General features: G+C 48.0%; 1 protein-coding gene across 1 annotated transcript; it reads left to right on the forward strand.

Annotated features, from left to right (window-relative positions):
• On the forward strand, positions 1–27,200 carry LOC138582309 (retinol dehydrogenase 7-like). Its single transcript, XM_069653477.1, has 4 exons — positions 1–343; positions 2,176–2,434; positions 17,516–17,679; positions 25,320–27,200. The coding sequence occupies exons 1-4, from the start codon at positions 31–33 to the stop codon at positions 25,535–25,537; spliced, it is 954 nt and encodes a 317-aa protein (XP_069509578.1). The 5' UTR covers positions 1–30; the 3' UTR covers positions 25,538–27,200.

Consider the following 27,200-nt stretch of genomic DNA (forward strand, 5'->3'; position numbering starts at 1 on the left):
TGTTCTCTAATAGGAGGCCAACAGTCCAGGATGTGTCTGTACCTAGCAGCTCTGCTGGGCCTGTACTTCCTCTTCCGCTGGCACCGCGAGAGACAAACAGTCCCAAACATTGCCAATAAGTATGTTCTGATCACTGGCTGCGACTCTGGCTTTGGGAACCTGCTGGCACGGCAACTGGACCAGCGTGGGATGCGAGTGTTGGCGGCGTGCCTGACGCAGAAGGGGGCGGAGCAGCTGAAGGAGGCGGCCTCCCAGCGGCTGCAAACAGTCATTCTGGACGTTGCTGATGGCGATAGCGTGGTTGTGGCGGCCCAGTGGGTGAAGCAGCAAGTGGGCGAGAATGGTGCGTTTGTGAATTTCCTTTGTCCTTAACTAATGTTAACTGTCTATGAACTATTCAGGAAGCATTGTATTCAGTGTTCCTAGCAGTGCTTTAAGTTGGGTGAAAAATAGAGACAGGGCTCTAATACGGGGTGTGGCTTAAAGTGTTGGGCGTGGCATGACGTTGGGGGTCTTGGGTATCAGTTTATGCAATGGCTGACTGTGCAGAACAATACATAACGTGGCAAATGTAGACAAAACTAAATGGCAAAGCAAGTTGTGTAACATATGTTATTTGGGAAATAATGATTGCGGTTGTGCTGGAGCACGGAATAATGCTTCTGTGGCATGCAGACCATTGCATCTCCTGCCCGAACCTGCTGGGGGGAGGGGTGGCAGGCTGTGAACACGGTCCACTACACTGAAGCAAGGACGGGGTCAGAGCCTTTCAAACTTTTCAAATGAAAGGGGCAACGATCCTCAGCGGGGCCCCCAGCAACTGCCAGTCCGCAGTCTAACACAACAATATATTCCTTTATATATTACTTACGTTCTGGGGCTTACAGTGTGCACTTGGCAACGCTCACTTTACAAGCTACTTTGGCCGGAACCCCGGCATCAATTCCATTGCGGAAAACAGAAGTGGTATCACCTTGTTAGCTTTCAACACTGGTTCCTCTACGCCAGCCACTTGCTTACAAAGAAGGATTCATTGTTATTCAGCAGGCATTCAGCGTTTCAGCTCCCTGCTGGCTTGCTGTCTCCTGATAATTGGCTGCTATTAACCTTATCTTTATCCCCATTATAATGCATGCCCCCCAGGGGTGCCACAGACTGCTTTCTGCTCTAATTAAGGGTAGGCCCCAACTATAATATTGGAACGGGCGGACCCCCACACATCTTCAGCTGGGCCTGCCCCGAGGCATTTAAAAAAGGTAATGAATATACATAGTAAGAAAAAAGAAAGCACTTTAGTAATGTGGCTTCAACTCTTGATAAAAATGTAAACATTATTTGCTTCCAAAGGTCGAAAGTAGATACCCTCGTACTAAGAACCATCAAACAAAAGAGTAACTCTCTACATACATTACTAGGCACAACACAAACAATGATGCCTCCTGCCAACTTTTCAAAATGTAGAGCTGGGGAAGGTGCTCCAAAGAAAATGGGTGGTTGTCAAAACCTCTGTTGCTAATTATTCGCTTTTACCTTAATTCATTCCCTCATTCCTCGAAACGTTGCACTGCCCAGCCACAAGACTTGAGGACAAAAGCTTCTGTGCATGTTAATCAATGTGGGTGGGGGGCGGTCATGGGGGCACTGCAATCATATCTTTGTGCACCTGCACCTACCTTTGTTTTGTAATTGCAGCACGCTGACTTACCACAAGGGCAGCCTTTAGTTTAGACCAGGAACGCAGCCCCGTTTAACAGCATCTATTGGATGGGGAGGAACTGAAAGGGTGATGAATCGCCTCTCTTTCAGTCCCTCCCCACGAAACAGATGAGCACTCCAAGGGATCACACCAACAGCTGTCTAGGGCTACTGAAGGGCTTGTGCGGGCCCCTGCAGGGCCCCGGCTCACTGACACTTTTTGAAGACTGCCGGTGCTCGGCCCCGGCTAGCCTAGGCCTCTTAAAGCCCTGGTTCCTAGTCAAGTTAAAGTGTCGGAAGGCAAGCGGGTCTTGCCAAATTATACCTCCTGATTGGGCTGTGAGTCCACAGCCCAAATTATACCTCCTGATTGGGCTGTGAGTCCACAGCCCTTATGGAAATTCTCTGATTGCATGTCTGCTCTGCCAACACCTTACATGAGACGTTCATTGTATAACTCCCAATGTCTCTTTTCTCCAGGGCTTTGGGGTTTGGTGAACAATGCTGGCATTGCCCAGCCTACCGCACCCAATGGGTGGCTCAAGAGGGACGATTTTGTGCGGGTGCTGAATGTCAATCTGCTTGGGACCATCGACGTGACCTTGAACCTGCTGCCCTTGTTAAGACAGGCGAGAGGCCGCATCGTCAACGTGGCCAGCATCATGGGGAGAGTCTCCTGTAGTGGAGGGGGCTACAGCATCTCCAAGTTTGGAGTGGAGGCATTCTCCGACAGCCTCAGGTGAGCAATGGTTCCTTCCAGTGCTATACGTGGTATTGCGAATCAAGGGGGTGGGCTTTTCTAGGGTGGCATTGTTACAGGCTCGTCCTGCTCCCCACGATACCAATGCTCATCCAGCTCCCCCACGCCACCTCAGGCACAGCAGGCACTCGGCCCTTGGACACAAATAATACACAGGAGACCAGAAGTAGAGAGACATTGGCTGTAATGCAAACACACACCAGTGCATAGGAGGGCTGCATTCTGCTCTGTCCCTCCCAGGCCTAGCTCATCTTTATGTACAATGGAGTAGCTAAATCTATTCTCCACCCATAAACCAGCACATATAATGCACGTATGGGGGCGTGGCTAACCGCCATGTGAGAAGGACGCGTCTTCAGTCGGCTCCAGCGATGTGCCCAACATTTGGCCGCTAAAACAACATTTAGCCGCAGCAACCACTCCCGATTTTCATGCCAGAGGCAGGGGTCGGCTGGACGCGCAGTCTGCCGAAGTTTCGGACGTCTAGAGGACTCCGCCGGAGAGAAACGCCGTGGGCCTGGCGAAGCGATCCGGCGCACAAAATGGCGGCAGGGATCGGCACGGATCGGCCGCTACACCCGGAGGCTTGAACCCGGCGAACTCCGCAGAGATCGGAGCACGCTTGACAAGGAGCAGGCGGGCTGAGGCGGGGATTGCTGTCGGTGTGTGGCCCTAGACCGGGCCGGAGTTGTGCGACTTAGCGCAAGACCAGGCGGCGGAGGCCTGGAGAGGCCGGGAGGGGCAGCGCGTGCGACGGATGAGAAGAGGCGACCAACCCTCGCCGAGCCGAGTTGATCCTCGCCCGCAGCAAGTCGCAACCAATCCGCAGCTGGAGGATTTCGGTGGAATACCCCCCTAAAAACGAAGTAAGGAGGGGGCGAAAGGGGTGAGGGGGCCTGGACTCCGTGGTGCGGGTGCGGAGGTTCACCCACAGGCCGAACACGTACACACCCCCTGGCTCGGAGTCGGGACCAGGGACCGGCATACTTAAACATCCTACTCGGGCGACCACCCCAGAGGACTCCCTGATAAGCCCAGGGGCTCTACGCTTTGGGCTGAGCCCCGGACAGGGGTAATTGCATCGCCGTACTATCAACTCCTCATGGGCAGCAGGCGCGAAGGCTTGAGCGAAGCAATGGCCACTAAAGGGCCCAGAAACAAACAGAGGCAAACAACAATGGAGACCTACGCGGCCACGGGGGCTGCGGGGGCAGATGCCGCTCCTGACCTTGGAGCTGCGGCGGGCAACGGGCCCCCCGAACCCGCTAACTCCCAGCTGCTGGAAGCCATCTTGACGTTACAAAAAACGATGGAGAATAAAATCGACGCAGTTGCTATAGACTTAAACTTGCTAAGGCAGGATGTACGATCCATAGCGGGCAGAACCGAAGCGCTTGAGACTCAAGTTAAGGAAAACACGGAGGCGAAAACGCTGCTCCTCAAAGAAGTGGACATTCTAACTCAGAAAATTAAGAATCTAGAAGACAGGGCGGATGAGGCGGAGGGGCGCGCACGCCGAAACAACATCAGACTCATCGGCGTACCGGAGGGAATCGAAGGGAATGACACCACAAACTATGTGGAGAATCTCCTGATCCAGGAAATTGGAGCTGGTAACTTGTCCCAAGGATTTACCATCGAAAGGGCTCACAGATCCCTCACCAAGAGGCCACCACCTGGAAACCCACCCAGGCCGATAATAGCCAAGGTGCTTAATTACAGAGACAGAGAAACGATCCTTGCTTTTTCCAGGTCAGGCGGCAGCATAATCAGGAACTCAGTGAAAATCGCCATCTACCCGGACTACACCCTCCAGGTTCAAAGGAACAGAGCCCAATTCATCCACACCAAAGTTAGACTGAAAAATGCAGGCCTGCGGTACATGCTCCTATATCCCGCCAGACTGAAGGTCCTAGTCAACAATAAAGCCCATTTTTTCGATACACCAGTGGAAGTATGCGAGTGGATGGACAGGGAACAAATCCCAGACATTGAGATCAGACAGCCTCGACCACGCCGGTCGGAGCCCTGACCACTGCAACACTGGCCCAAAACCTGATGACGACAACACACAGCATGACACTCTAAATGCGGCAACACGGAATCAACCGGAGCCATACTGAAGACCAACGGCGAAGCATACACCTGCTGAGCCAACCTTTCTTTTTTCCCCAGTAACTCTTTTTGGGTGACTAACCCACCCGTAGGGCACCTGTAGACTTAGGTCAAACGGAGCGGAAACGGGATAGTCAGAGGGGGGGCAACCCCACTAGACTGGTTTTATTGGTTAAAAGTTTAATGGTTAACGTTTTTGGGATGGGAAACTCATATGCTACACTCCTGAGAGCCCGTCACGGCGAGAGGAACCTCGCCGGACCGGTCCTATGTTCTGGGATCTTGCAGTTAAAGGGTCATGTTTGGGGACCCGTTGTTACAGAAGTCTTAAATACAAGGAGGGAAGGGACACAAAGGGGTAAAGCCCAAGTTGGGAATTTTAGTCTGACCACACCGAGACCACAGGAACACTTCACAACAGTAATATCACTTGCAAGGCCTGGGCCCAAGCAGAGGACAATCTAAAGGTACCATGACACCCATGGCAGGAAGCATTAACGTTTTAACGTGGAACGTCAGAGGCTTGAATAGCTTTGTTAAACAACGCAGGATATACACCTACCTGCGTAGATGCAAGGTGGGAATCGCCATGCTGCAGGAAACACATTTAACAAAGGACAGACAAGAGGCTATGGCCAAAATATGGCGTGGAACCCTAGTTGGATCCCCCTATTCTTCATACGCTAGAGGGGTCCTGATATGGATAGACCCATCCATCCCTTTTAGAGTAGTGAACACAAAGACAGATAACGAAGGCAGGATGGCACTGGTACAGGGGACCATGGAGGGGAGGGAGATATGTCTGATTAGCACGTATGCACCTAACCATGACGCCACAGCATTCTTCCACTCCCTTTATTCTAGGATTGGCCCCTGTGTAGACTGCACAGTGATTTGGGGGGGTGATCACAACTGCACATTAGACCCCCGAAAAGACAGGTCCGACTCTAAGCACTCCCGTCCTTCCCCCCCAGCCAAAGTACTCTCTAAACTAATAACCCAGCTGGCACTATGCGACCTGTGGAGGGAGAGGAACCCTGAGGTAAGAGAATATTCCTTTTTCTCCCCACCTCACAAGGTCCATACCAGATTGGACTATATCTTAATAAGCCGGGGGCAGCTTGATGGATTTGGCGATGCACGTTACTTGCCCAGAGTGCTATCAGACCACTCTCCCATGCAAGCCACCTGGGAGGTATACCCCCCTAGACCCCCAGTTCCCACTTGGAGACTTAGAGCCGAGGCCTTATTGGATACAGCCTTCCGAGAACATATAAGAGACAGCACAGAGGAGTACTGGCAGAACAACCTAGATAGTGTGGACTACATCGGAACAGCTTGGGAGGCTTATAAAGTAGTAATGAGAGGTGAGATGATTGCCACAATTGGGGGTACCCTGAAGTCCATCGCAACCTCCCTAGTGGGCGCTGAAAAAGAACTGAGTGTGCTGGAAGGCGAGGCTGACTCGACCCCGGAACATATACAGAAAATTACTGAATTGAGACAGGCCTGCCTGGCTCACTGGGAGTCGCTGGGGAAACTGAGCTTCGCTAAACATTCTGAAAGAACACACGCACTGGGGGATAAACCTGGTAAACTGTTAGCTTGGCTCTACAAAAGAGAAGTCCCCAGGTCACCCATTTGCTCCATACTCAGACCAGATGGCACCACAGCACATACCCAAGATGAGATTAATTTGGTCTTCTCCGAGTTTTACCGAGAACTCTACTCCAAATCCCCGCCCCCCACCAACACTGAAATAGAGGATGCCCTGAGTAGCATAGTGCTGCCTTCACTAGATGCCCAATCGGCTGAGGCCCTAGAGGAGCCAATTACCCAAGATGAGGTGTTGGCTATAATCAGATCCTTACCAACCGGAAAAGCGCCTGGCGCTGATGGCATACCAGGGGAATTTTATAAGACATACGATGACGCCCTCGCCCCAATGCTAGCACGGGTTTTCAATGAGGCATATGAGCGGGGCACCCTCCCAGACTCCATGAGTGAGGCCACAATCATCCCTTTGCTAAAGCCTGGAAGGGATGGAACGGACTGCGGGTCTTATAGACCACTTTCTATGCTAAATGTGGACTGCAAAATACTAACAGCACTTCTTGCAAATAGGCTACGCAGAGTGATCCCCCAGCTGATCCACCAAGACCAGACTGGCTACGTACCGGGGCGCTCTATTACCGAAAACCTGCGTAGGTTGCACCACATCATATACGCCACTGAGCTTAACCCCCGAAAATACGCGGTGGCGTCATTAGACGCCACCAAGGCCTTTGATTCGGTGAGATGGGAATGGTTGTATGCCACTATGGGCAAAATGGGGATCGGGCCCGCCTTCCTGAAATGGACCCAATTGGTCTACGCCCGCCCCACCGCCAGAGTGCGCACCAACAGGACGTATTCTGATAAATGGCCCCTTCACAGAGGCACCCGACAAGGATGTCCACTGTCCCCCATGCTCTATATTATTGCGGCTGAGCCGGTAGCAGCGTATCTCCGACAAGAATATGGTGACGGGGGCATTGAACTGGATGGGGTGACTCATCTTGTGTCCATGTACGCAGATGACATGCTGCTATACTTACACAATCCAGAGCACCTCCTGCCCTACATACTAGAGACCCTAGAATGTTTTCATAAACTTACGGGCATTGGGATCAACAAGGAAAAATCGTGTCTTTACCCTTTGGCTGCTTTACACAGGGACGAACTTGGATCCCTACCCCCACTAGACCTTAAATGGCAGCCGACATCCTTCAGATACCTTGGGGTTACCATACACCGCAGCCCCAGCACGGAACATATCCTTAATACAGTCAGAGCCAAAGTATCCCTTGATAAGTCCATGGTCTTTTGGGGGAAACTCCCTCTCTCGGTGGCGGGGCGGGCGGGTCTACTCAAGATGGTAGCACTCCCACGTCTACTGCATTTCTTCACAAACGTTCCCTTCAACATTCCCCCCTCCTTTTTCAGAGACTTGAACAAACTTTGTAGAAGATTCCTCTGGCAGGGGGGTAGGCACAGAGTGGCGCTTGAAAATCTCCAAAGACCCTACGAGAGGGGGGGGCTGAAGATCCCTAATTTCGAGCTATATTACTTGGCCAGCCAGCTTAGACACGTGACACAATGGATGGCCGACGAAACCACCACTGATACCCGACTTCTCCAGCCAGCCATGCCCACGTTGCTACTTAGGGACACACTGTGGGTTGAAAGGGAGACACTAAGGCATTACCCTTATCTAGTTCAACTTGGGACCCAGCTCTGGAGGCGTGCCTGCGTGAAAGTGGGGACTGCGGATCCGCTCTCCCCGCAAATACCCATCGCCGCAATCATGGCCAAACACCCATGGGGGCACAAGGAAATACGCACCCTATGGGAACCTTGGGGGGTAGCGGTGCTGGGGGACCTCACCAGCGAACAAGAACTAATGTCGTTCATCGACCTCAGTGAGTCTACAGGCCTACCCACAGGCCAGTTTCTGCTCCACAGGGCGGTAATCCAAGCCATAAAGGAGAGATGGCCGGAAGCCACAAACCAGTTCATGGAAAACGAGACCATCGAGTCCATGCTCGACACTGCTGAGGGAGGCCACGAAACCTCCAGACTATACGAAGCGTTGCTGCAGGGCACAACCACAAACGAACTCAAATGCAAGAGCAGATGGGAGATCGAATTGGGTAGGGAGTTTGAAGATAAAACATGGGAAAAGATAACCCACTACCACAAAAAAATATCTAGGAATGCCCGCCTACAGCTCATCCAACTTTACATTACTAATAGAGCCTACCTCACACCAGAAGCCATATCTAGGTTCAGGGGAGCCGCAGTCCAGACATGCCCCAAATGCAATACGCCAAAGGCCGGAATGACCCACATGTTCTGGGGTTGTCCCTCTGTTCAAAGGTTCTGGGCGCAGGTGAAGGAAAAGGTAGCATATGCCGAAATAGTAGTAGACATTCTTGACCCAGCAGCCTGCATATTGGGTAGCTATACAAGAAACAGCAAAAACAAACCCCTCAACAAGCTCAAGGACTTAATATACATAACGGCGAAAAGACGTATAGCTATGAGCTGGAAAAGCGCAAGAGGCCCGAGTGAAGCCCTCTGGTGGGCCGATCTCAAAAGATGGATAACGGCCGAGACTGCTGCTTGGGAAACTGCAATCCAAGTACAGAGATTAGAATCCAGCGAGGAACTACTCCGGTGGGTGGCATTAACTGTGCCACTGCTCCACCCAGCAGCGCGAGAGAGCGCTTCGGAAGGCTCTGACAGTCCAGGGCCGTCGAGGGTCTAAAACAAGGATTGAAGGTCTAACTGTGGTCTCGGAAGAGGTGGGTGGGGAGGGAGGGGGGGAATTGTTTTATGTTCCGTTGAAGTACTCATGTGGCAATGATTAATCATTGATCTTATGTGTATAGTTTGTTGTAAAATTAATAAAGACATTTAAAAAAAAAAAAAATAATGCACGTATGATAACAAAGAGGTCATTTTGCAGAACAGGAGGAAGGAAGTACATTTGGCAAGTGCAGGCTGTTTTCTGCGAGGCAGGCTCTGGCAGCATTGGTATTTGAGCCAGCAGCTTCATCACTGTGTACTTCTCAGGAGGGGCTCTTCATGCCGGGCAGTCTAAGGCATCACAGCATTCCACAGCTTAGCTGTGCTCTGCCCTGCGAAATCGCTTGGCATGGGTGTTCAGCCGTTAGGCCAGTCTCTTAGGCAAGCCTGTAGGCCAGTCCCTTTTTATCCGATGAATCTCAAAGAAACCAAAAGAAAGTGTAGAATCAGAAAGGTAACGGGCATGGCCTAAAGGGGGCGTGCCATGAAGGGGACGTGGCCTAACGGGTGGCAGGAGGCATAGATAAGTGCTCCCTCCTGCCTCTCCGTTTGCTCTTTAATATTGGCGCCGACCACAGACAGGCATCCCTGAGATGCAGAGATCATCACCCTCGCACCTCGGGTTCTAAGTGATCCGACCGCGGCTGATTTTGGCGCGGCCGGAATGTTTGCATGAGAAAGGTGCGAACCACCAAAATTGTCCACCTTTCTCATGCGAACACACGTACATACAATGGGGGTTGCAGGGGGTTTCCCCCGCAACCCCCCGCTCACTATACTACGAAGTATAGTGAGCGGGGTGTTGCGGGGGACACCCCTGCAGCCCCTGCAATTTTGTTTACTTACCTGCAATGCTAGCACCAAAGGTTCGAACCTTTGGTGTTCGAACCTTTGGTGGTAGCATTTTTAGAACTTTTGGTCCTTGCGACCATTTATAGTCTGTCAAAAAGTACAATTCCGATGATAGCTGCAAAGGGATGCCTAGCAGAGGTTGGTGCCATAATTAAGGAAGGAAAGGCGAGTCCACCCAATGCCAAAGCTTTTACACCTTTCTTACGTCTCAATGGTTTTCAGCCGCATAAGTTGCGGCTGAAAAGTATTGAGACGTAAGAAAAGTTATTCCGCACTTGCAGAGTTATATTCAAGAACTGAGATTTACACTATGCGCTGGTGATCACTATAGACTGTATTAGTACCAACCCCACAGCAGTGGGCGCATTTGATGTTTAAGCCTCAGAAAAATACCTGTGGTCGAAACACGTGTCGGCTGTAACCAACATACCAATATTTCCGATAAAACATTGTTTTTTATGTACATGCGCAGTGTGATTGTATCAATCCGTTAGCTTACCAATTGGTGGATACCCTGGGAAGGGGTCCCACATCCCGATGCAATCATCTACCTCAAAACTAGCTACTGATTAGGTTGCCTTTGAAAAGATTGCACTAGGTATCACCTGGATAGGCACTGTGTTTTCCAGTCTCTCTCTGCCCTGGTTGGCTCTACATTAATCATACAGAAGACCCAGTCAGTTCTCCTAGGTCAGAAAGAAGGCTGGAAAACACATCCCTGGACGAGATGGGCCAAACCAACAACAAAGGGACTGCATCTCCCATAATCCCTCTTTTCCAAACAAGGAATACTCGGACCATAAAACCCAGATCAGGAAGATGATGGGGAAGTCTAGGGTAACTCATGGAAGTGTTTTACACCCCCCAAAGAGTCAGTCTTGAGGAACACATACCCCTCACCTATTCAATATCCAGAGTAGCAGCAGGAAGCCCACTCCTTAGCCATATAGCTAATGGACAAACAGACGGAGCCCCACTTCCTTCCCACGCTACCAGGAAAGCTGGGGAGGTGAGAACTAATTTCTTCCTCACAATTGCCAGCACAAATGAGACAAACACCTGCAGCCACTCTATACATAAAACGCAAGGGAAAGGATACCAGCACTACACCAAACAAAGGAGAAACATTTTTTCCAAACTTCCACCCACATTAGTAATGCTTAATAAATACCCAGAGCTGTTTGACACAGGAGGTCACCGACACGGAATTCAGAGAGGGTACACTCCCTGCCTGAGACACGGAAATATACCAGCAGCTCCTTTCCCACCAGCAACAAACAAGTGGGTTCCAACATGGCGACTTTTCCATTTACAGACTGCCTCCCATCAACTCAGGATTACCAAGCACCCCTGCCATGGAGCATACCCAGAGTGAGCACGTGACCCCTCTGGCCAACCAGCAGGGAGCTAGTCTGTCCAAGCACTATTTAAGGGCCAGCTCCTATTACAAGAGTGGAAGAGAGTTTTGTGGTACAGAGAAGGCAAGTTGTGGTGTTGAAGAGTTATACGAGATGGGCTGGCTGTAAGACATGGAGTGGAAGAACAGATTGCAAGACCCAAAGAGGAGGGGAAGATTGCTGGGCAGATTGTAAAACCTGGAGTGGAGAATGTTAACTCTGTGAGAAGAGAGGCTAATTGTAAGACCCGGATAGGAGAGACTGATTGTTAAACTTGGAGACTAGATGAGACTGAAAGACAGAGAGCAGAAATACAGAAAAGAAGGAGACTGAAGCAGAGATAACCCGGCGGTAAATAAAGACCTGGCAAAGCCCTCGTTAAGAAATGGGCAAAGTAAGCAAAGGCAGACGCCTTGGACAAGGGAAGGACAGAAAAGTTAAAGACAAAGGCCAAGGGAAAGGTAGAGCAGGAAAGGGCAGAGGTTCTGAACAGAGAGAAGAAGGAAGTGCCCTAAAGGTGTGCAGAGATTGGAAGGGTAGAGAGCATGGTTTAGGAGACATAGAAGGTGACAAGAAGGAGGAGGTTAAGAAAGTAAAAGGTCCCCTGGGGACTGACCCAACCAAGAAGAACATACAGTGTTCTTGTGAAGTTCTGGGGAACTCTACATCAAAACCCAACCATCCTGACAGATTAAATCCAAAGCATACATCATATATTCTTGTTGCATCATTTCTTGCAACTTGTGACAATAGGTATCCAGCAGATTTGCTGCCACTATTTTCCTGGCAGTGAGCCACAGCATGGTGGGCAGGGGGATTTGGGGATTGTGCAGAGCGGAAACTAAGAAACAAATGTGGTTGAGGGGGGCGAGCAGGTTTCCCAGTACAATAACTTGGAACACCTGAAAACCTCTGGTGCTGTGACATTCACTCCTGCAACCGCATAAACCTTCACTCAAGAAACCCCCTACATTTAGGTACATGTATGCACAATGACTGAAGATAAGAGGACTCCCCAACACAAAGGCAAGCCCAGGGGAATTCTCGGTAGGACAGTGAGTTTGATGGGCTACCTGCACAACCAGTCCTCTTTCAGTCCCAAACCTGGAAGTTCCATTGACTTGGTCTAACCCTGAACAAGGAAACTATGGAGGTGCTCCGGTTTTGCAACCACTCCCCTTCCTCATGTCACAAGGCTTAAAACATATGAGATGACACTACTTCAATTACAGAGGTTTTTGGAAGAGGTGATGGACTCTCCTTTAAACGCTACCCACTTCAGAAATGTCAATAGATGATTCAATAGAAAAGAATATCTGACCAGCTTTTCTGCACTAGGAAGCGGCAGACATCTCATAGCGGAGTTCGTGCCAATAGTTCCAACATCTACCTGAAGGGTAGCTGCCTGTGTGAGCTCATACACCGTAAGCACCTGCTTAGATGGTCCCTCTGCCAGGGAACTTGAGCCTCACAACTCGAGTTCTGGGGGAGCCATGGCAATTTGGGCACGTTGATAGCTGGTCTTCTTTTGGGCAAACTGATTGACCATGACCATGCCACTGAATTAACAAAGAGAGTGATTTCCCCAATCAAGTAGTACACTCGGCGAAACATTACTCTGAGGACTCATTCTCCAACCCTTGTCTCGTGAAAACAGTATTGTGAAAATCCAGGTAGTTTCCTTAGAAATAATCCATAGAAAGTAATTGCACCTGGAATTTGCCAGAGCCTCTGCCTGCGAACAGCTACTGGTGCTGAGGCAGAGTAGTGCTGTCCTGTCTGAGTGACGTCCGAGCAGTTTCATTTTGGAATGTCATCAGCCTGCTTGTGTGGGTGGAGTATATGTTGTTCCTGCTAAAGGCCATTTTGTTGCTCGTGCACAGAAATGCATTCCTTCCCCTGGCCTAGTCACATGGATCGCGCAGTGGTTCCACCATCCACCATTTTAGGCAGAGAGAGTGCTGCAGCCTGTTTCTTGTTACTCTAGCTGGCCTTACATTTGGGAGCAGGGAGGGGCTGGTTGTCCTGGGAAACGACATGTATGCATGACAGAAAGGACACACATGCCTAGAAAGCATGCGATCCTGTTCAGAGCTGCTGCAGTTCAGCCCTCTTGATGCCTGCCACCAGACCTACGGTGTTCTGATAAAGGCGCGACACCGCGCAATCCTACACCAAACACTAGAACTCTCTGGGGTCCTCTCCATGTAGCGTAGGGTGTGCACCCCTAGTTTCCTGCCTTAAGGTTCTGAGGACAGGACTCCACAGTCCTTTGTGAGAGACTGATCCTCCCATAGGGACCCTCCAGCAGGGTTCAGGCACCAGGGCTCCGAGGGGATGACAGAGACTGAAGTGGCCCAGAAAGATTGTCTCTCTAGTCTAGCCCACACCAGGAAACTCCGCGACAGAAAAGACAGCGCCCTCGAAATCCTGGGTTAGCTCAATACTCTCAGCTAATCCTGTCCTCATGGTTCTGCTGTAAATAAAGGCATGTTTTAGTAGTATGCGCAATGGAAGAGGAACTTCCAGCCGTCCTTAAGAGGTCATGTCTGCTGCTTCATAGACCTGTGCAAACCTCTTGTGCAGCTGTCTAAGCTCACCTAAAAATAAGGGTCAGACCGGATCTCTGAACCGAGCTACCAGACCGTTCCCTTTCACTGTGTGAATACGGTGTATTATTGAATAGAAACTGTGTACTGATTTACACCCAAAGAGCAAATAAATATCATGGGAATTAATAAAGACACTAGCACTCACAATAGGCAGTCCGTGAAATGCCTGGTGTACCCTTTACTCACTCCATGGTGAAATATACCTTAACTGTTATACCAGGAGCTCCAAAGTAAAAAGCGTTATGCATCTTGGGCCTTGACAGAGGTTGCTCTGAATGGTTATTATATAGGACTTCGGAGGAAGCAGTCAGGAATCCAGTTGTATCTGCATTGCCACTGTTGGTGGACAAGGTAGTGTGCCATGGCGGCAACGCATTGGTGTACTTCCCTGGTTACTATGGGTACAGTAGGCTGAAGTCGACCAAAGGGTCCAATGTTTAGCATGTTCACCAGTGGTAAAGCAAGTAATGGACCACAGTCCAGATTCTATGTGCAGGATTGAGTCCAGGAGACCAATACAAGAGGAGAGGCGGGACAGCTAACTGGCCATGCAACGGGCAGTGGCGCCAGAGCAATGTCAGCGGATGCAAAGACAGTCATCCCAAGCTTAGAAGGTGGGTTGCAGGGTGACATTGCTGATTTGAGGTTTCTACTGACTGTTACAGGACTGAAATTGGATGTATTAACTGAGCAGTGCTTCCTACGACCTTCCATCAGCTGAAAGGCACTTCCATTTTACCACAAAAATAGCTTTGAATGCTCATCAGCTGTTTCCGAGGAAATGAAAGATGCCCTGTGGTAGGCGAGGAGAAGCGGTTGAAAGCCAGGAGGCTCCTAGTGGCTGAATGGAGAAAGCATGGATCATGGCCATTGAAATGGAATTGCAGAGTATGGACAATGTCAGAGTTAAATAGGTTCTGTGAAAATCAAGCCTCGGATTTCAGGCGGACAAGTTCTGCCTCGAGGGTTGTTTGCTGCCATAACTCAGGGACGTCGTTGTACCAAAATGTAAGGGGTAGCAGAAGTGACATCGTTAATCTGATGACAGTCAGGACCTTTTACCCCCTACACCGCATGGAGTGATGTAATATGGCCTTTGATAGCAATGGCATCATTCAAAGTGGCATCCATGATATAAACAAAAACTCAGGTTCTAAAATGAATTAAATAAAAACGATACTTGGGCAGTACAAAATGGTATTTTAATGAGCATCCTTGTTAATATATGGTTGATGCTTAGAGCTGCATTAAATGTATTGCCCAGGACAGGAGAATCAGACCGATCATAGGCCAGGGGCACTGCAGACCTATGACAGTACAGTTACTGCCATCCCATGCCAGGCAAAGCCTCACTGCCTCCGTAGTCCACCTACTATTATAATACGCTTTGTTAGGTCTGCCTACTGCCAGGACAGGTGTTATGGTCAAGGGGCATTCAAATTCACTCAACTGCACCTTGTCGACCCAATGCAGTCCAGAAGACAGGTTAGGTCACCTCATTTGTATCTCTGACTTGTCTGCCAGGCTATCTGCCGCTGCACATCACTGGCACCATGTGCGGGTCAGGCGGGCACACCTAGGCAATGGTTTACAAATGAGCCAAAGTAGTTGCCATGCACCACACCTCGTTATTTGCGTTATCTCCAGTGAGTCCATGTCCCCTTGTGCACCAGCAAATTAGTTATTGTATGGTTTGGTCCCCAAGAACACATATCTGGTGACTATGAGGATAAGTCTTTATTACTTTATTAAACATCATCTACTGACCACAGGCTGATTGGTTTGCCTTCAGCCAACATTTGTAAGAAGGGACTGACATTGCAAGGCGTATCAAAATAAAGTAAAACGAGAGTACAAGGCTTTTGAGGACTGTTTGAGTGATGTAGGATTTATGACATGCAGAACTACTGCTCAATGCAAGGTTTCATTTCCAAAATATTGTTCTTGCACGGAATGTTCCTTTTTTGTTTTTCGCCCCTGCATGCAGTCTTTGCAGGAACCACATTTTGCAACTAAAACCCTGCTTGATGAGCAGGTGTGCAGATTTGCAGCAGGTGTGCAGATTTGCAGCAGGTTTGCACTGCGATTATAGAACAGTCACTACTCTCTTGCTCCCCAGTGATGTGGTCCATGCACAGCTCTTCCTGCCACATCCTCTTTTCTTGCTCCTGAAACCATCCCGCTGGAGGTGGGGTGAACACTTTCATAGGAGACTTCAAAGATCAGTCGAATATAAAGCTTGCACCAGAGGCACAATGCAACTACACAATGATATCAGCCTACTGATTAAAAACACATTCTAAATACATTCCCATGCAAATATACTCACAGGCCTTGAGCAAACTGCTTTAAAATATGAAATGGTGAGTAGGGTGAGTCCTCCAAATAACACGCACTGGGACAAAATAAACATGTTCCCAAAGATGGCAGTATCCCAAGATCAAAGACTTGTGTTATGCCTGGTGCCCAGGCTGTACCTTGGTGTGACACTCATAGAATACAGGCAGGAGTCAAGAAAGGAGGCCACTCTGTTCCGGTGAGGGTTGTGGTTCTTTATTCTCCTCAGGTACAGGCTAGGACATGACCAAGGATAGTACCCATATTCGATGTACTGGTGCCCACCACCCAGGCTGCTCTCAGCTCAGTTTCTCCAGTGACTGACACTGCGGAACCCTCCCCCAGAAGATGCACCCTAGCATTCCATCAGTGACATCAGGCATTGCATCACTCACCACTACAGCTTGAATATGTGTTACTTTATAATGTATTTTTTAGCAGTATACATGCTGTTTAATTTCTGCATCTCATTGATTTCCTCATTGTGCTCCGAGGTTGCTGCGCTGTTCCTTTCAGCATGGACCTCTGTGACAGCATGTTTTCTTTCTATTTCTGGCACTGCCCCTGCAACCCCTGAACCAGGGCTCACAAGGGAAGCTCTAGGGATAGCAGAGGGGCAGCCAGGACTAGCAGCTGCGACCTCAAATCACATCCCTACCACTACATTTAACTTAAGCCGAAACATATCCAAATCGCCTTTCCTCATTGGCAGGGCTTAAGTGGAAGGGTACACGCAGGTGGACGGAGTCCACCCACTTTTTTCAGAGGGTGGACTCAGAACCCCCAGCTAAAATTAGAAACACTGATGTCCTCTTTGAATTTATGACTTAAAGACGACCCCGGCGATCGAACTGCAGTCGTCAGGTTTGCAGGCCGGACACTTCACCACTGCACTTTATAACCTCATGAAAAGTAATGAACACCTAAAAGTGAAATGTCCTATTGCGGTACTGCGAGTTCCAGGGAAAATATGTGTAGTGGTTCATGGAATTGCACACATTTCAACGTTTTCAAAAACACTATCAGCAGAAAATGTCCTCTCTTGGTTTTGTGTGTGTTGATTTTATGAAAGGCAAACGCCATATGTCCTGTGTAATTTGGGTGGTTAGGCGAAGACAATTTAATGACATTTGCATATTTCAACTTGATATCCTAATTTCTGGCGAAGTCCCATCGCATTGCGTTTGTTGATGAGACCCCCACTTTTATTTTTAGGACTTGATCCCTGCTGAATGGAACATGTAACATTATGCACTTTAGTCCATAAGTATGAGCGATGATTGAGAGCGCCAAGAGACCACGCAGGTGGTGACAGTGCGCGGTTTAAGAACCTTTAGCATAAAATAACATAACATGATTGCATCATCTGAAAACCAGGCTGTTGCTTTTTTCCGCAGGAGGGAGCTTCGTGCCTTTGGTGTGAAAGTCTCTGTCATTGAGCCTGGTCAGTTCAGAACGGCTATCATGGACACCCAGTCTGTCGTTGATAACCTCCAGCGGGTCTGGAGCCGCGTCCCACAGGAAATCAAAAAGACTTATGGAGAACACTACCTCAAGGCCTGTAAGTATCAGCAAATAGTGGCTTGTGATATCCGGCGGCGTGCGATGGTTAATCTGAGCATGCAATGTGAACGAGAAGATGTGCAGAAAAGGTTGAGAGCTTCATGTGTATGCTAAGTTGACTGTGCGTCTTTGCAGTGTCTGTCTGAATGTTGTCCAGTCCTGCTGGGCATCTATGAATGCCAATAAAAGGTTCATGCAAGTGTGTGACTCACAGCTCTGCAGAAAGTTCATGAGTGCTTGGTGTGAATGTTCTCAATGTGTCATTTGGGGTCTGAGCTAGAGTGCATGAGGATGGCTGGTTGGTGGCCTCTCTATGTATAATGGCAAGAGTAACTGGAACCATAAAGAAAGAGTATAGGTGTATAATAACACTACCTGGACTTTTTAACTAAGATGGAGCTGGTCTGTAGTCTGGACTGCCATCTATCCTCTTATCTTACTACAGCCTTCCAGGTGCATGAGCGGATGAACGTGAGGTCTCTGGGTGTGCAAGTGGATGAATACGAGCCCTTAAAATGTATACACAAGTGGGTGAATATGAGCTGTTCAGATGCTAGTGGGGGTGGGAGGCAGCTTTGTAATTTATTGGAGGCGAGTCCAATTACCCAACCTTTGACCCGTAGGTACTTGCCTGGTACAACTCAATAGCTAAGCCCAATTTTGAATGACACTGCGCTCTCACCAAAACCCAAAAGTGATGGCTGGAACACTTTTAATCAATCCCTTCATCAATCATATCAATTAACAACGGCCTTCGGCTGTGCCCACTGTATATTTAAAAACAGACCTGTGCCACTAGCCATGGCCAGTGGGCATGGCTGAACACAAACGGACCATTAGCCATGGTCTTTGCCATGACCAGTGGCCACGGCCTTAGGCTGTGCCCAATGTATATTTTAAAACAGAAACAGGCCTGTAGCCATGGCCTTCGGCCATGCCCACTATATAGTTAAAAAAGTCAAACAGGCCACTACCTATGATCTTCGGCCGTACACACTGTATATTTTAAAACACTTACAGCCCACTGGCCAAAGCCATGACCAGTAACCACGACCAAAGGACGTGCCTACTGTATATTTTAAAACACAAACAGGCCACTAGCCATGTACTTTGGCCATGGCCAAAGACCATGCCCACTGTTTATAATGCCCAATCGGCCATGTACACTCTGAATTTTAAAACGCTATTGTGTCCGTGATTTTTCACCCCTGATGTCACTGTAGCTGTAAATATATTTTTTCTATAACCGCGGTTGCATTGTAATGAACTACAGATAACCTTGGTTATACCCTTGATTATTTGTAGTCATTATACCTGTGGTTATTGGAGAAAAATGCTGGAAAAGAATACTGTTTTGCCCACCAGGTGCTCATCAAGTGCCCCCTCATCCTTGCTTGCTCCCCCACTCCCCTCATGGCCTCCTCACCTCCCCTGACCTCTCCCATTCCCCACAACACTCGTTTCTGTCATACAGTTTAATCTGTGAAGTTGGGTAGCTGTGGTTATTCCTTCAATACCCGAGGGTATGGGAAAGCATAATGTTGCAAACTCTGTCCCTTGCCCACCTCCAACTCCGACATTTCACTTAGTGTCCTCTTGCCACCCCTCCACCTCTTGCCTAATGGCATTTGCTTGTTTTCTTCACCCTGAAAATGGCATTTTTATGCCTTTTCTTTTCCCGATAACCGAGGGTATAAATTCGATTATCTCTCGCATCGATAAAAAAAGATGGCAGCCTTTTCATTTCTGAAAAGTCTCTCTGCCTCAATGCATCATGGGAATATAGCTTTAATTTTGGGAGAAGAGGACACCCCTTCTCGTCAAATATTTAAAAAATAATTGGACAGAATAACCCCATATCACAAAAGCACGGCAAGTCAACGCTTCGTGCTCAAGTAGTTTGTGACCTGGTCCAAATCCATCCAGCCATTTGGGTTGTGCGGTGGAGCAAATATTTACCTTTTTTGTCCATGGAAAAATGAATGGGGAGTAGGGCGAACATGCTTTTTTTGTTTTCTTAATTACTTTTTTTTTAAGTTTCTTTTATTGGCTTCTCATCATACAGCAACCATCCGTCCTCCAGCCCACCCCATCTACCCCCCTCCCGAAACAACAGCAACAATAACCCCTGTGGGAATCCAAAAGGCATCTTTCCACAGAAACAACTATGTCAAACCAGACCCAACACTCGCAATCTCGCAGACACCAGCTAGCCCAAAAGTCTTTTTGAAGAAACCTCATGGCAAAGTCCCGTTCTACCAGAAATTTCTGATAGCCCCCCTGAATCGAGTAGGTCGCCCATTCCAAGACAACATAGTTCCAAACCTTGACAATCCCCTTTTGCCCTGTAGGGGTGCACTTCTGCGTCCATTTCTGTGCCACTAGCAACAGAGCCACCACCACCAGAATCACATATGCCTTCCTTTGCGCTTTCAAAGGTAGATTCCCCAGGTCCTCACCAATTACCAGCACAGCCTTTCTGACAGAACCCTGGTTCTGAGAGACAAATGTCATACTCATTGCTGTGCGAACCATATTCCGGAAAGGCTGTATGTCTGCACGCGCCCACCAGATGTGTTTTGAGGACCGGAGCTCCCCGCAACCCCTCCAACATAAAGCTGATACCTGTGGATAATACTTGTGTAATTTCGTGGGGGCAAGATGCAATTGCACCATTACCTTGATCCACATCGCCTGAATCTGAATACCACTTGTGAGTTTGGGGATGTCTGCCCACAACTGAGACCAGTGCTCCATCCTCTAAGGGGTGACTGTTTCGTATAGAGCCATTCTGGGTTATGCAGGCCCGCTGAAAATAGTCTATACAGTGCTGCCACCAGGTGTTTGTCGCCTGAGTTAGTCGTGACATACTTCTCGAAGGGAGTGAGTTCCCTGGTTGCAGCCGTTTTGACGGGCTGGTTCGTCAGCCAGTGCCTCAACTGCGAATATCGGAACCTCTCCCCTTCCCCTATCCCAAATTGCTGCTTGCACTGGTCAAACGATTTGATTTCCTGGCCCTGAACCATGTCCTGTTGCTTTTGGCTACAACAAAACAAAAGAGGTGATGGCTGGAAGGATGCACCGAGCTGCTTCCCACCAGGCAAAATCCCCCTTTTCCACCCTCTGTGCAAACTGGGGATTTCTAAATAGCGACGTCAAAGGAAGATTGTCAGGGCTACCTGCCGAACGAAGGAGTGCCTCAAATCCCCACTAGGGTTGTTATCTGGCTTAAGTACATATTGTGGGGTCTATCCTCCTTATATTGCACCAAGCTGCCTATTTTATTTGTTTGTTAGATGTTTCGTATTGAATCGTTCCAAGTGTTCTACACAGGGGATCACATCCCACATTTATGCACCATTCCAACACTTGTAAATAAACAGTGTCTCTCTCACACTGACACATACACACAGACGTACTTATCTTCAGGCAGAGGTAGTTACAACTTCACCCAAGGACCCCATCCAGGCACTGGCTTCTCTGCACAGGACAGGGGCTGGGAGCATCCATTCCCCTTACCTATCTTCCCCTTCTGCATCAGGCGGGGGCCTGGTCAGAATTATGAGACAAGCAGGGAGATGGATGCATGAAGAGGCACAGACTGGACTTCCATGTGCTCTCTAAGTAGACAAGAGGTTGAGCGTGGGCTCATCGGTGCACCAGAGTTTGAACATTAGTTTTTCTAATGCACAATGGTGGAAATGGAAAGAAATTGCTAGAGGATTCCCATCTTGCTAGGGGAGGTAGAGCAATGGGTGTGGGGCAAGGTGTGAAGTCATGGCAGGAACGGGATAAAAGCTCAAAACACACATGGCTAAAATAACATTCCCGTTTCAGTTTGTAATGGAAGCCTGCATGTACCAACTTACAAAGTAATGTGAGCCCCAAAAAAATCCCTGTTTTGCAACTGTACCATCAGGACAGAGGGAAACACAATGAAATTAAATGCATCATACGAGCACCTGCTTGTACCTATTGTTCACCAGCATTCAGCTTTATGCACTCCTCTGCTTTCTCTTAAAAAAATACATTTCTTTTTCAGTTTTGTTGAGCATATAATTTGCCAATGATCATCAACAACCAGCTCCAAGTAATATTCCCCAATCCCACTGGCCCCTCCCCCCTACGAGAAGAATAAAAAACGACATAATCTGGGGATGAAACCTCAGCGTAAACATGTCTCAATTTAACTCCACAAGTTTATACCGTTGGGGTCACAATTGCATTCTATAATCTCCCTGGAGAAATGTTAAAACCTCACTCCAGTCTTTGGCAAAACGGGGTGCCTCATTATTGATAGCATTCGAGGCCCACTCAAGGGTCACCAATTCCCAGATTTTCCAAAGCCAATCTTGGAGCCTTGGAATGTCCACCCCTTTCCATCTCTGAGCTATTAACAACATGGGAGCTAAAACCAAGATTATACAGGCTTTTCGTTGGGGCCCGCTAATACCCGAGTAGGAGCAGAACTTCTGGAGGCTCTGCCAGATTAACCCCAAAAACCTGAGGTTGTGCTTCCTACACTTCTTTCCAGAAGGCCTCAATTTTGGGGCACCTCCACCAGATATGGGACCAAGTCCCTATCCCCCGCAGCCCCTTCAGCAGTCCTGCGAGGACTCCAGATATATCTTTTTGAGCTTGGCAGGGGTATGATGCCATCTATATATAATCTTATGCCACATTTCTTGTAACTGAGAGGATTTCGCCAATTTGGGGATGTTCCTCCATAGATGTTCTCAGTTTTCCCATAATATTTCCCTTCCCAATGTTTTCTCCCATTTGCCCATATGCAGCCAAATCTTCTGGGGGCCCACCCCACCCCCCTCTAATCACAGGCCCTTTTTCACCACTTAAGCGGCATGCCACCAACAATAGCCACCCCCATTTCCAACTCCCTACTGTGCCTGCAACAATCTAACATCACTCGTGCTTCAAAGTAAAAACAAACAAAAATACATTGAAGCAGAGGTCTTCTGAGCTTGAAGGCTGAGTATTCAAGAGCTGGGAACAGCAGATCTACTGTGGTTGCGCTGTTACATGGACAACAGGCTTGGGCTTTTGGTTTCCCTGGGTTTGGGAATCCAAAGAGATCCTGGATTCTGAATGTGAGGCAATCAGTTCAATTCCTGCACTGCCGCTGAAGCACAAGAGGGTGCACGCGAGCAGCTCCTCGGGTACACAGGACATTGAATTTGAGATCTTTGGATGCACACGATGGCAACTGTGAGCACTTCATTTGCACAAAGAATTAATGTAATTTCTCCAAGTTCACAAAAGAGTGCTTTTGACGTCTTTTAGATGCAAGAAATAGTGGCCATCATCTCTTCTGCTAAGAAAATGTTGAATACTGTTTCGTTAGGGTGAATAAGAAGGATGATGTGAGCTCTTAAAGTGCACAAAAATGTGAATGAGAAGACTACATTTGCAGAAGATAGTGCTCATGTGGGCGGATGTCTGCTTCTTCGGAGGAAAGGAAGAGAATATGAGACCTTTAAATGCCTTTGATGTAAATTGAGCACTTGAGTTGTACAATAATATAATAGTGAGCTCTTCAGGTGCACGAGGGCGTGAATGTGAGGTGTTCACATGCTCAATCATATGGATTTGAGCTGTTGGGTGCAGGACATGGTGAATATCAGCTCTGCAGGTGAACAGCAGGATGAATCTGATTTCTGAGGGTGCACTTCTGTTCATGCAAGCTCTTCTGGCACACCAGAGGGCGGTTGAGCCTCTGCACTATGTGCAAGTAGTGGTGATTGGGAGATCTTCGCATGCACGAGAGGGTGAAGGTTAGCTGTTTACGTGGATACGATGACCATTGCAAGCTCTCTGGGTACAATAAAGGATGTATGTGAGCTCTTCGGGTGCATGAGTTGGTGAACATTCGCCCCTCAGGTGCATAAGAGAAACAATGTGAGCTCTGCTGGTGCACACGAGAGTGAATGCGCATGACAGAGTCCATATGAGCACTTTATCTACAGGAAACAAATTGTTAAATGTGAGCTCTTTGGGTTTACAAGAAGTTATATTTGACCCTCTTCTGGTGAGAGGTTACATGTGAGTTCTTTAGACGTGCAAGTGGGGGAATGTGAGGCATAAGATACATGAGAGGGTGAAAGTGAGCTCCTCGGATGCAAGAGATGGTGATTGCATGGTTTGGGTTGTAGAAAAGGGTGCAAGTAAGAGAGGATGAATATGAGTCGTTTTGGTGCACAAGGGGGTGATTGTGAGTCTTTTGGCTCACAAGGTAGTGAATGTGAGCTCTTGGCACACGAGAAAGTTAATATGATCAATTGTGATGCACAGAAAGGGTGGATGCAAGGTCTGCAAGTACAATAAACAGTGAATACAAGTTATTTGGTCGAACAAGAGGTTGATTGTGACCTCCTCAAGTGCAGGAAGCAGTTCAACTGAGCAAAATGGTACTGTTTGTTTTTAGGATGGGAAGTGTGCAAGAGGGTGAATGTAAGATCCCCATTTCCATGGCACGAGTTGCTAAGCATCTGCTCTCCGTGTGCACAAGATGCTGAACCTAAGCTCTCTGTGTTCACAAGACGATGAATGTGAGGTCCATGGGTGCATGAGGGGCTGGATATAATCTCCTTAGGCAACTTAGCCGGTGAATTTAAGGTATTTGGTTATACAAGATGTTGCATGAAAGATCTTTGGGCAGGTAACAGGATCCCTCTTGCTTTCATGTTAGTGAAACTTACGTTATTTCCACAGCCTCTTGACGAGAGTTGCATGCAAGAGATGGGGGTTGGGTCGGATTTGGTTGGGTTGGGTTATTGGTTGGTTGTAATGATGTGGGGTGTTAGTAGGAGTTGAGGGGTGAGAGAAAGGAGTTGAGGGGTGAGAGAAAGGAAGTGGTTGCTACAGTGTTGCTTGTAGATCAGAAGAATCAAGGCTGTGTGTGGGTTAACTTCAAGGTTGTTTTGGAGATGCAGGTTCGGTGAGCCTTTTCGAGGGGGGTGCGCTTGGTATCAAGTGTGGGTTTGTGCGTTGATCCCGTCAGATTCATGCGTGCATGCCATGGGCCTTGTGTTTGTGGTGGTGAGTGTTTGGCGTCGTGTTTTAGTATTTTCTAGTATGGAGGGGTGTGGTGTTGGTTAGGGTGGGGGAATGGAAAGTCTGTTGGTAATACTGGCTTCCAGTGAAGTGGAGTTTATGCTTTATTCATCCAGAATGGCAAGGGCATGTGCTCTGCTTACCAAACCCTGCCTGCTCCCATAGTATAGGGTGACATAGGTACAATAATGACCTGCCTGCCTTTGGGAAATAAGTTGATACACGCATTAGATTCTGCCTGCTCTTGCAAGCTAAGGCGACACAAGTAGCAGTCTCTCCCTTTTCCCATGAGGCAGAATGGCACAGGCATGCAATCTTCCTGCCCTTACAAAACAGGTTAAGGTGACAGAAATAAAACAACAGAAATAAAACAGATCATTCCCATTAGGGGAAAGACCCACGGGCGGGGGAAACATATGCCTTGTGCACCTTTTGAAAACCGACTACTGTGGTGAATGGGTGCATTTGACTATTTAAACCTTGGCGCTATTATCTTGTAAAGGTGCAAAGCAACATGTGACACTCCACAAAAAACCTAAATAATTGAAATGTCTCTTTTCATGCACACAGATTGCGATTATGCCAGGACGTCCATCGCCAGTGGCAGCGAGGACCTAACACTTGTGACCAACTGCATGGAGCACGGGCTGACGGCGCTGCATCCGCGCACACGGTACTCTGTGGGCTGGGACGCAAAGTTCTTCTACATCCCCATCTCGTACCTCCCGACGGCCATGGCAGACTACTTGCTGGCTCCATCGGTGGCCAAATCTACCAGGAGGAACTGAACTTGTGTTGAGAGTGCCAGCCCGCCGATGCCAACCTTGACCAGTGTAGACTGGACATAGGTTCCTGGTGGAATTTCCAGTTGATTAGTTAAAATTGGTTCCACTGGATCCCGTTTTTCATGTATGGGTTTTGGGGCATTTGCTAAAATGCACTGAAAAAAAATCAGTTGCATTTTGTAGTACTTATTGGTTTAATTTGGTATTTTTATTTATCCAATAGAATTATTTATTTTCTCTTCCAGAGATATAATATCCTAAAGCATATGTGCAACAACTCGATCCAGTAGAACTCAAATGAAACCTGTCAGGTCGAATTTCCGATAGGGTTCACCTCAGAGAAAGCCATGCGGGACATTCCTTATAAGAGAACCTTTGCCAAAGGGTCCTCCCTCATTCCGTAATGATAAAGATTTTAAGAACACACAATGGAGGAAAGGTGTTGTGCTAGAGCTGTCAACTACATATGCTCAGCAAACGTGGCCTGCAGCTGGTCCTAGACGCCACTTCTATATGCACACGGGAAGGGTGGGACTAAAGTATGCAGCCACATGAGTTGGTCATCAGTCTAGGGAGAGGGGGTGTCAGCAGGTGGCTAAGATATCATGCATGGAACAGGGAGAACTCCCCTACAATCTTGGCTTACACACCTGACCAAATTGCTTCATCTCATTCATATTGCCTTTTCACCCTGTGCCTCATTTGCTTATCTGCCAAAATTCTGGGGCTCTTAGAAACGGCTATCATCGGTATTAAAAAAGGGAAATTACCTATCGTAAGAGAGAATACAACATCAGCTTGCCGGGCCCAGAAAGCAAGACCCTGTGGGATAAACAATCCCAGGTTATTGATGTGTTGATGAAATGGAACTGTATCCGCATGTTTTAGACACAGTAACAGAAAATTGGACCCTATTGTTCTTGGTTGCATTATATTTAAACAATATTCTTAGACAATAAGCACAATTCTATCCTAATAGTTAAAGTTATGCACCACAGTCCTTTAGCCCCTTCAGGAACATGCGGGGGGTGGGGGCGATGTCTCATAATAATGTAATGTTATGTGACTATGCTTTTGCATTGCGCCGAATCACCACCATAGTAGTTTCAAGACATCAAATGTGAACTTAGTAAATGTGAGTGCTGGATGGCAAACCCTCAAGTGCTGCACCTTTCACATAATCAGATATCCAAATAAGCAGAGGGCTGCAGTCTAAGATAAATAGCTCACAACCTAAGGCTGAAACTTTGAAATACACAAGTGATAGGATCTCTTAGACAAGCGCTCCTCTATTCAAAACTAACCTTGAGTCAATAATTAGCTATAATCTGATGTAATTAATTAGTTAACTGGTATACAATATAAATTATTCCAATGAACTTGAAAAATCCAGTCTCTCAAACACAAAATTCATTAACTTTGAGTGTGTTAGAGAAAGTGAAAAGATACTGACTGTATGGCCGTCAGTTTCGCCCTAACTTGGGCTTTTTCAAGGCAACCAAAAGTGAACTTGTTGATGGTCAATACTTGGTAGAAGTGATGCAGGGTATAACATATGACTGATGGGAGCTGAAAGACTTAAAGGGCTGTAGCTGCTTGTCAATAACTGGAGCTCGCTCTCAAGTACAAGCCCTTTCAGTCCAATGCATGGAAAGATTCCCAAGCC

Source organism: Ambystoma mexicanum, chromosome 3q (genome assembly GCF_040938575.1).
Source record: "Ambystoma mexicanum isolate Mex_15411 chromosome 3q, UKY_AmexF1_1, whole genome shotgun sequence".
NCBI classification, from domain to species: Eukaryota; Metazoa; Chordata; class Amphibia; order Caudata; family Ambystomatidae; genus Ambystoma; species Ambystoma mexicanum.